Source organism: Rhinichthys klamathensis, unplaced genomic scaffold, assembly GCF_029890125.1.
Source record: "Rhinichthys klamathensis goyatoka isolate OS25496 unplaced genomic scaffold, OSU_Roscu_1.1 h1tg000311l_1, whole genome shotgun sequence".
Lineage (NCBI taxonomy): Eukaryota > Metazoa > Chordata > Actinopteri > Cypriniformes > Leuciscidae > Rhinichthys > Rhinichthys klamathensis.
In genome coordinates, this window is record NW_026606829.1 from 2,136,454 (window position 1) to 2,146,820 (window position 10,367).

Consider the following 10,367-nt stretch of genomic DNA (forward strand, 5'->3'; position numbering starts at 1 on the left):
GGGGAGCTTGACTTGTTGTTTTATAAGTGTTAGCTAACATCATCTTGACAGCACAAAGAGATCCTTCAGTGCCCATGTCTAGACCAGCACAACTTCTTAGGCCCAAATTCATCTCCTGGTATTTTAATCCTGATTACTATTGCAGAAAATACAAGTTTTAATACACGCACACACAAAAAAATGATATTAAAACTAATAATTTTCTTTGTTTTTTTAAATCATTAACAGTATTACAATGATGAGTATTTTATATAATATATATTTAAAATATATGATTTTGCATGTTCATTTTCTTTTTTAGTTTAAATGTAACATTTTGTATAGTGATTAAACTTATATTTTAATTTATGTACAAGTATACATAATTGATTTAATAAATTATTATCAGTTGTGATTAGGGAATGTCCTTTTTTCACCCTAAATTTTAAGGTGACTTGCAAGTAACAATGATTTTACTTTCACAGAAAAACATACATTAAACAGTTACTATCTGTAAAAGTACTTGTATTTTTCTGTAAAGTATTAAAGAATATATTGTAATTGCATTAAAATTACATACAATGTTAAACCTTCGACAATACAATTTTTCACTGTATGGTAATATTTTAGCTTTACTTCCAGTTAACCAATTATTAGGTTTTTACTGTAGCACTTTTGCTATCTTTTTTCTTTGAAAATTACAATAATTTTTTACAGTATGTTTTGGAGGAATAAAATCACCCTCAACATCCCAGTATGTTTATTAGTGACAGTAGAGGTGAGATCAGGAGCAGTTTTCACACGGTAAGGCATGTTTGCTCATCTTTGATTTTCAACAGCAAACAGTTATTGTTTTTTTGATGACAAAGGAATAAAAATGATTTCGAGTCACGCAATTCCATGTCATGGATGTCTCCTCCTCTACTACGCTCTGCACAATAGCCTGTAGCTTCATAGCTCCACTTAATCTTGCTCATGAGCAAAAATTTAATTGCTGGCAGTCAATATTTACCTGACTAACTGTTGAGCCACTTTAAAACGCAAAGTTTAGAGTGATGTTTTATATTAGCAATCAGATTGCTAATGGCAGTGAGGGTGTTACTGCTAAAGAACAGAGAAAGCCCAAGGATTCTCCTTCTCACACATGCTGTCACTTGAACAAAAGAGTTGTGTGCTCTCTCACTCTTGTGCTCACAGCGCATAAACAAACACACAGCACAAAGACCAATAGGGGCAGAAGCTATGAGAGTAATCCAAAGAGCAAACAAGGGCGGGGAGCAGGGAGACATGAGCGTAGCTGTGAGTTTTGGGAGAGGCTAGAATGAAGTGTATGTTCCTACAGGCTTCACCAAGCCTATCTAGTCAGATTCTTTTTAGGCTTCACCAAAAGAGTGTTTTACAGGTCAACATTTGATTGATCGATTGATTTATTTAGATTAACACCATTAATAAACAGTTAATTTTTTGTCAATATGTCCTTCTCGATATTAAGCACAAGATAAATATGAATAAGAGATTAATCGCAGAGACTGCCGCCTGTCACTAACAATACAATTAATACTCTTTTCTCACGAAGAGGGACTAAGAGTGCTTATATCATCTTAGTGTCATTCATCCATTTTCAACAGCTTACATGATGCTTTCATTTATAAATGATTGTTTTTACAGTAATTTTTCTGGTTCATACCTGTACTCGTATTTTGGTAATAACTGTCCTCCATGCACTTGTTCTCAAGGTAAAAGCTTCAACAAGCTAAAACTGACCACTGATGGATTTATTATTTATAGATTTGTGTGTGCTTTAAGTTCACAACATGCTTTTTCAATCATCTTTGTGCACGAACAGATTGTTTGTCATGCATGTTTAGGACACTGACAGGATGTCAACTAAGCCTGCACTTTAGACTTTCTGTGCTAGTTCACTCTTGTGACACAAGGATGTTTGCTGGTTCAATCCGGATGAGAATGAAGAATTGAAAGAGACAAGCTGTTGCGTCAGTTGGGGGATAGATCAACTTACCCGATTCGTTCATGCCCTTTAGATAATTTATAAACGAATCACACTGACCTAGAGAACATGACCTAAAAGAGCAAGTGATGCATTTTTGTTGTTTTCACACCTTTGCACTGCAGCTTTAAATTTAAGAATGAGTGTTTAGTGTTTCGAGCTATTATGTTTTACTTGATAAATAAGCTCAGATGTCTTTTCGTAGCCGCAATGTTCATTTGTCTGTCATTGGGATGCTGGTTTGATTATTAAACTGCTGTATATGACTTTCCTTCAATGACCTCTACTTTTTAGTGAGCCTACCTTGATTCTTGTTTTGGCACTCAGCAATGTTAACTGGTTAATTCCCCCGATGGTTTATGGATGCCAATTTCTCCTTTTTTTTTTAGATGGACACAGCCGTGCCCATGCAAATAAGCAAAATGTGTCAACCAACCACTGTGCATTCAAAATGCTCTTTACAGAGGTGAGGAATAAACTAACTAAGCAACATATGGACTGTGGTGTGGGCCATTGTGCCATGATTTGACATTTTGTAACCAGTGATTGTGAATTGATTATGTTGTAATGCACCAAAGATAATTTTCTCAAATATTTAAGTCACCCGACTCCACCCTCATTCCGGTCTAATATCAAGTTTTGATATTTTAAGGGTAACATTCTCAGTCGTTCTCGATATCCATCTGTGTCGGATTCCAAACCACGCTGTACCTGACCAGACATGCCTTGCATTGTTGGAATTTGTCTGGAAAATAAGATATAGACATGAACCATAAACAAAGGTCAATAAGAATATGACCTCTTTGACAATTAACTGTATGACCTTGATGAGTGTGCATACAGCATGTAACAATGTTTTCCATGTTAGTTGGGTTAGTTAAATGGAAACAGTGTCTAATTGAAGAGGAAAAACTTAGTCACCATGTCTGCAAGAAGTAAAGACATATCAAACTGCTGTGTTCAAACCAGCGGGAATTTACAAGGAAAGTTGAAAACAAAAGACCATGTGGGGAAAAAAAACAAGGAGAGTTATTATGCTGTATGCATTCCTTTTTACTTGCTGTCACTCTCACTCTGTAGTGTTTTTTGCTTGACCTGAGTGGGTCTCATTTCCTTTGTCCTAAGATTCTTTTGTTAATTAATGGTGAAGAGGTTGTGTAATTGGATTTCTTTGTCATTGGTTTATGCAAGGGATTGACATAATGCCGTTTATTTAGCTTAGATGTGGTGTCTTATGCCTTGCCAATGACGAAATGCACTGACACATTGAAGGTCAGTTTCACTTTCAGCAGTAAGTGTCATGGTTGATTTCGCTACTAAAGTAACATTCTTCTGTAGGGAGGAATGTGTTTTCATGCTTTGTACAGCCTGTCAAAAGGTCAGATTTCTATGAGATATGGAAGCATGTTGGTACAACATGTCAAATTTGATGACATATCAACCATGAAGCGCGTATTGTTTTATCACTCTTAGTTGAGTTGAGGTGGTACCATACCTTACCATATGTGCATATTTATACATATTTATTTTAGTTTTAGTTCAAATACTTTATTTAAATATATCATTTTTTTATTTTTAGATTTTATATATATGTTTTTTTTATTCATTTTTTTTAATCTTTTCATTTTAAATATAGAGCAGCTTGATTTTTAAATAAACTGAATCATTTATATATAACTTGTATATCAGTCCAACATTCCCTCCACATTTTAATTTAGAATGACGTGCTGACTTAAAAATCTCTAATCATTGATTAGCCTAATTGTTTTTTTGTTGCTGATCCTACTGCCCCAGTACAAATATCTTTTTGATTTTTGTCTTTTAAAAAAATTAAAGATTTTTGTTTTTCAACATGGCTTTGAACATCCAGAACATCTAAGAGAAGCTACCAGCTTCAGAAACAGAATCCAGACTGTCTTTTTGTGTTTGTTACAAAGTAATCAGCTTTGCTGTCTTGGGTGGCAGACAGTTATCTGTGCCATCAGAGAACAGTCTGTAAACTGGCATCTCATTCTCAGTGCTGATTCCACTGCCTGCAGCATATTTGCCTTTTCATACAGCCATCTGATGTTTTACACTTCTTAAGAGTCTTCAGAGGTACTGTATTTTGAGTAACTACTTAAGAAACTACTTTAGCAAGAAAAAAAGTTAGATTTCCATGTCTGTGATTTTTTTAAAATATATACCGTGTATATATATATATAAAATATTATACTAAGCAGCTGCCTGGAAATAGAGGTCTTCATGAATTGGGGAAAAGATTCCATCAGGAAGTATTTGAGACCACTTATAACCAACCATGTTGTTTTAGACACTAAATTATCATAATTCTCTTCATAACAAATTATATCTACCCTGCACATTAAGTTCTTCTTGTGTGTGGATCTTTTTCTTTAAGTCAGCGAGAACTTGGATTTTTCCTTTAAACTATAATTATGCTCATTGAAGTGCAGGATTTTAGGAGACGTGTGGGCAACTGCAGCAGTTAAGTAATTTAAGAAATAAATAATTTACTGAATAGCACTTGATATAAACATGTCTGTGACAGAAACAACATTTTTCTGCTCTCTTAGGCCTTTTCAAACTTATTTAGAGTGGACTTACCCTCTTCAGCTTTGTTTGCGCAGCCCTTCTACTAATATACAACCACCCACAGTACTGAAGTTGAGGCCTATTGAGCCTGCCATATAGGGCATTAGAAAGATAATGTGTGCGCTGGCACTGATCATGACAACGACAGCACGACCTGACACTAATCTTGTGACTTTTCATGCGTTCTTCGCATACCCACCATTCCTCTAGTGTTTCAGTGGTGTCCAAGCATGACAGGTAAAAGGTGCATCACCCTTCATTCCGAGTCTGAATGCAGACGTCTCGGTGAATTGCCACTTTATCTATTTTGCTTGGCTGCTCGTCAAAGGTAGAAACATTGATGCAGCTGTAATATACTGTGCTTCCCTCATCCTCTGAATGTTACTTATATTCTTTACCTCTATAAGGGAGTCAAAACTAAATTGAGGGCACAAAAGGTCACCTCCACAAGACCCCCAGCTGAGATTCAGGTTTGATGTTGAACATCAATGTCTATGAATGCTCAGAAACCACTGGCTTTGAGAAATAAGTTAATATTGGGTAAATATTACTGCTTAAACTTTACTTTATTAGCTTCACTTCCATTCGTTTTTATGATATGAGAAAAGAATGTTTCCTGTGACCTTTAGAGCATGTCATTTTCCTGTATAGCCACTCCACAGACCCACTTTTTAGTTCATCTTGTCAGCATGAAGCAGTAAACACCTGTTCTGACCAAGTTGCCATATCAGCTCAGAACAGCTTTACGTAAGCCAGCAAGGATGAGCTTCAAATCACCTGTAAAGACTCTTTGAGCCTTAACTGAGGACCATAATCCTTTAGTTTGCCTTCCATCTCGGACTTAGGGCACTTACAGCGCCGCAAGTTGGCATCGGTTTTGGCTAGTGGCCCCTGGAAAGTCCATTTGTCCTTTGGCAAATTTAAATTTTGTTTGTGCTCAACTCACTCTTAATCTCATCAATTTTGTGCATTGAGACATTTACTCGCTATGTTGTTTTTGAAAGAATGTTAGAATGCAATTTTGTGCTAAAAGAGTTTATCTGCAAAAAAATAGCTAGTTTAGTGTATGTAATACAAGAACATTGCTTTTTCTTCCATAATGGTTTATCTGAATAATTTTTATTTGCACTTTACATCTACTTATAAAAGGAACAAGGACTATGTTCTGGAATCTGAGTTAGATTTGGTGATAAAACTGATTGAGTATGGTGATATCCTGAACCTGTGAGTTTTCCAGTAAGCCCACAGGTGGACGTGGCAGATGACTCACAAATCCAATCTGCTTTAGTTTTATTTTTATTTGCCCGGTGTATCTGGCTAATTAGCATTACAGGCTTTGCTTGGCAAAGCGTGTAAAATGACAAACAAGGTTGTATTGTGCTCCTCCTCCTTTAGCCAGGTAATCACTTTTCGATGGTCTTATCCCCTCTGCCTGCTCTGTCAGTCACTGGTGGCCTGATATTCCGTAAGCTGTATTTGTCAAACTAAACACTTGATCTGTGCGCAGGCATCAACCGGAGGTGAGGTCTCGCGAGGCAGAGAATCTCAATTGGGTTTTAAAAAGGACAAATGAATTAGCCTGAGGCTTTGCAGTTGCTTTTTCCAGGCTAATCCCAAATCTTCCTTCACAGTGTGTGGGATTACCAGACTCTCCTGGGAACTACATTAAAGTGACAAAGATGATTCTGGAAGACGCAGTCCTCCGGTTCTGTCATTATTTACTCACCGTCATCATGTTGTTCCAAACCAATACAATGGAAGTCAGTGGGACAACATTGGATTCCACTGACTTTTAATTGTATGACACATTTTTTTTTTTGTATTTCGGTTTGAACGACATGAGGGTGAGTAAATGATGATGGAATGTTCAATTTTGGGTGAAGTATCCATTTAAACTTAACATTACATTTGCACTGAAAATCTTGTTCATTGTTTTGTTTATCATGGAAAGCCAATAACTTTTAAGGAATGTTAGCCACAGAAACGGGTATTACATTATGATTTTACAATCTCATTTCTCTAACACCTCCATGGTTCTGCAGTAACAGTGTTCAGCCAGTAGAGGGGATTGGCACTCTAGATGGTTGAAAACTGGCAGCCATTCCCCCTTCCGTATACACAATACCTTGTCTATTTGAATATACCTGTCCCTATTCATTAAAGCAAAGGACTATCCACTCTAGACAGCCCCTGTTGAGTCTTTTCTGTCAAGTCTTGACTTCATTCATTTGTTATTTTGGTCAAATAAACTGAATATGTGCTGTAGTAACAGAACTGGTACAAGTGATGTAAGCATAAACAGTGCCTCAAGCTTAAACAAATTGGTTTTCCACTTCCTTAAATGACTAATGCCTTTAAAGGAGTGCTGATGTGGGAGTCAAAGACTTGTGGAAGGAAGGAATCCTCTGTTGTAAACTCAATATCATCACTAAGATGCCATGTACTCAAGGAGGTCCCCTCAAGACTAAATGCTACACCTTGTCCTCCAAAAAAACACTGCCTAATTGTTGTCATATGACTGCAAAATTTGATCTCTTTCCTTTGACCTGTACAGTTGCTCTACTGCAGATAAAATACAGAGGTAAGCGGACTCGGTTACTTTAATCATTGATTGGTCGCTTGATAGGTCATGTGTATGCTGCAAAAACCCTCTCGCTGGTTGGTTTATTCTGTGCAACACTTCCTTCATTCCCTCTTGTTCTTGTGCACACACTCTAGGATGCTGTGTTAAGATTGGGGGCTTGTGAAAGGGGCAGCCCTTGGCGTATTAACAGCTGATTGGTGGTCTAGACCCAACAAAAACTCTGTTGAGAATGAAGAGGTGGTCATATCACGCTTTCAAACACTAATTTGCCATCCAGAACTCGCTCTTTTCTTTACGACACATGCACAGGCTCACATGCTAAACCATTAGACAAATGTGATGCAACGATGAGGTAATGTGAAGTCTATGCATGTGCAGATCCAGGATTTTTTTTGGATCCTGTTTTCATCATATCCTGTTTTTTGTTTGTTTGTTTGTTTTTTTATATGTTTGTATTTCAGTGAAGTATGCATTTGGATACAGATCACCATTTTTCACTTTGCGAAACACTGTTATAATTGGTTAAACAGCCCTTTATAAAAATTAGCTCCAAATTTGAGCTTGTTTGTTGTCTGTGTTCTTCTGCCATCACGGCACACCATATATCAGGCTCACCGGCCTCCATTTAATCCGATGGATAAAAGATTAATCCATCCACCATTTCTTTAGAAAACTCTAATCCGCAGTATGTATATAATACAATTATACATTTTTATTGGTCCTTTTATCCAAAGCCACTCAGTAATGTCGGACCCCAATTTTCTACAGTTGGGTTTATGTTTTATTGGAGTCGACCAGATGTACCTTTTGATCAATGGATGCCGCCTTGAGTTGGACCGCTGAATCTCCCAATTTGGCCCTCCTCCTGAAGCCCACCCTCTTGCGTAAGATCAGTCAACCCCCCTCCATTCCAATGCAGGAAGACCACAAACAACTCCAGCTTGAGGGATTATGATTTCGTTTTTATTCCAAAGTCACTGAAAGTGCAAAAAGCAACTTCACATTAGACTTGACAGCATTAATGCCTGCTGCAATGGGCAGGTTATGCACAAAAAGGGCTCCATGTGGTGCCCCTCCCATTTCAGTCGCCCCCTTTTTTCATCCCGAGAGTGTTGGCGGGGCGCACTGAATGCAAAGCTGTCCGGTCGCCCCAGCGGATCTGGCCGCATGTGGATCGAATCAGAATTATCCACTAATTAACTATTTACTGGGCTCCAGAAAGGCCATAATGGACTTGATATTAAATCTTCTCAAAGTATTTAAAGTGTGCTTCTGAGTGCTCCTTCGAAGAGCCGATTCCAACGTTTTACAAGGAGGAGTGACTTAAGCTGCTGGGTCAGAGAGTTGCCTTGGCAAGGCGGCTCTCAGACGGGATTTAGGGACGACAGTGGGAAGCTGCAAGTGGAGGGCAAAGGAGATCTCCTCCAATGAGTTCCAGATGCCCCTCAGTTCCAACTTAGATAGATACTACAAGCTGGAGTATTCTCTGTGAGGCTTAAACCTGGCTCTATTTTAATGGAGATGGACGGCTTTATATGTGGAAAGTTAAATCGCACGAATCTTATAGGTCCAGTTTGTCTTTTTATGTGCTACCAAAGATTGATTTCAAAAAAAAAAAGGCCAGCTAAGTTTTGATCAGATGACAATGAGGGCTCTTTTTAAGTGATCCTAGATTTATCAGATGGGATTTGGTTAGGGAGAGTTTTTCAGTTTTTAAAAGCATATTAAAATACCAAATGACACTTCCTGTACTTGAACCCAGTCAAAAACAGAACCGCACACCATTGAAGTTATGTATAATAATTTACTATAATATAATTAATTTATTTAATATAACTTGCTCATGTATCCCATTGTATACTATTGCCACTTTATGGGATTCATTCTTGGACTGTGTATCACTCATGTAAATCAAAATGTTTTTGTAGCATTTCAAAGACCCAGAATCATGTTCTCATTTCCTCCCTTGCCTTAGATCTGCTTGGTTTCATCAGCAGTTGAGTTCTTCTCTACAATCAATACCCTGGGACCCATTCAGAGGAATCAGCTGCATTCCCCAATTGTCTTTCAATATCCCTTGTATTTTTAGCACAAGAAAGTAATATTTTGTATGACTGTTTTCCCTTATGTTCTAAAAAACTGCTTTATACAAATCAACTCGATTTTACTTGTTTGTAGTTAAATAAAGTAAGAATATCACATCATCTAGCACTTCTGTTTATCCATGAATCATAGATGAAAACATAGTTTAGCAGACACTCTTATCCAATGTGACTTTAAAGAAGTCCTTAAGTTTTTATGTGAAAACATTACATTCAGTGTAGCATAGCATATTTCTTGATGCATCGTTATAAAAAACCTGATTTGACCTAAACAAAATTCAGCGATCATTTATCTATTTATTTTTATTTTATTATTAATAATATTGTTATGGCTGATAACTGATGTATTAAAATGAACATTATTTTGTAATTAATCTGTTAAAAAAAAAATCCTTAGATATTAGAATTATTTTAGACTGGTTTTGAGTAACAGCTTGACAACAAGACAAACCCCTTAATAACACATCAACCCACGGTTCACAAAAACCACAGCTGGAATTTTACCATCTAACAATCAGGTGAGTTGAAATTTGAGTGTTGTCTGGATCATTATTAACATGTTGTTAGTTATGTTAATTAACCATCATATAGGCCTATTTGGTTTCTATGGTCTGTTCAAACAGGAGGTCTTTTGTAATCTCTAAAAAGGTACAGCTTATTCAACATGTGCAAACAACTGAAATACCTGTGGAGAAAATTTGTTACATGATGAATTAACTGTCTCTTTTTGTCAGATTTGTCAACTTAAATGACAGTTTGAGTAAAATCACCACTATATGTTCCCTTACCACATCCTGTTTTCCTTCATTAGAATCACAGTGCTTACCAGTGATACCCCATCCTTTTTTAATTTGACTTGTTGTGGCTGCCTGCCCACGAAGGCTGTTTTACATTGTCGACCTCTTAAGGATTTTCCAACCTAGCCTAAACTCTGTTCTCTATTCTTTTCTTAATGATCATTTTTAGGCTTCCATCTGGTTGCAAGGAGCTTTTCTGATGTCGCATTGCACTAATCAAACAAATTCAGACAATGATTGGTGCCAAACTCATAACTCAAACACGTTGCTTCTAGCACTTATTGTTCAACTGGCCCTACAATCCA

General features: G+C 37.0%; 1 protein-coding gene across 2 annotated transcripts in view; it reads left to right on the forward strand.

Annotated features, from left to right (window-relative positions):
* brip1 (BRCA1 interacting helicase 1) overlaps positions 1–9,287 on the forward strand; it is a 53,697-nt gene extending 44,410 nt beyond the window's left edge. For both annotated transcript variants that reach the window (XM_056271166.1, XM_056271167.1), the window contains exon 23: positions 9,139–9,287. In XM_056271166.1, coding sequence (XP_056127141.1) covers positions 9,139–9,164 — 26 coding nt within the window. In that variant the 3' untranslated portion in view covers positions 9,165–9,287. The remainder of the gene's footprint in view (positions 1–9,138) is intronic.
* The last annotated feature ends 1,080 nt before the right edge of the window (positions 9,288–10,367 follow it).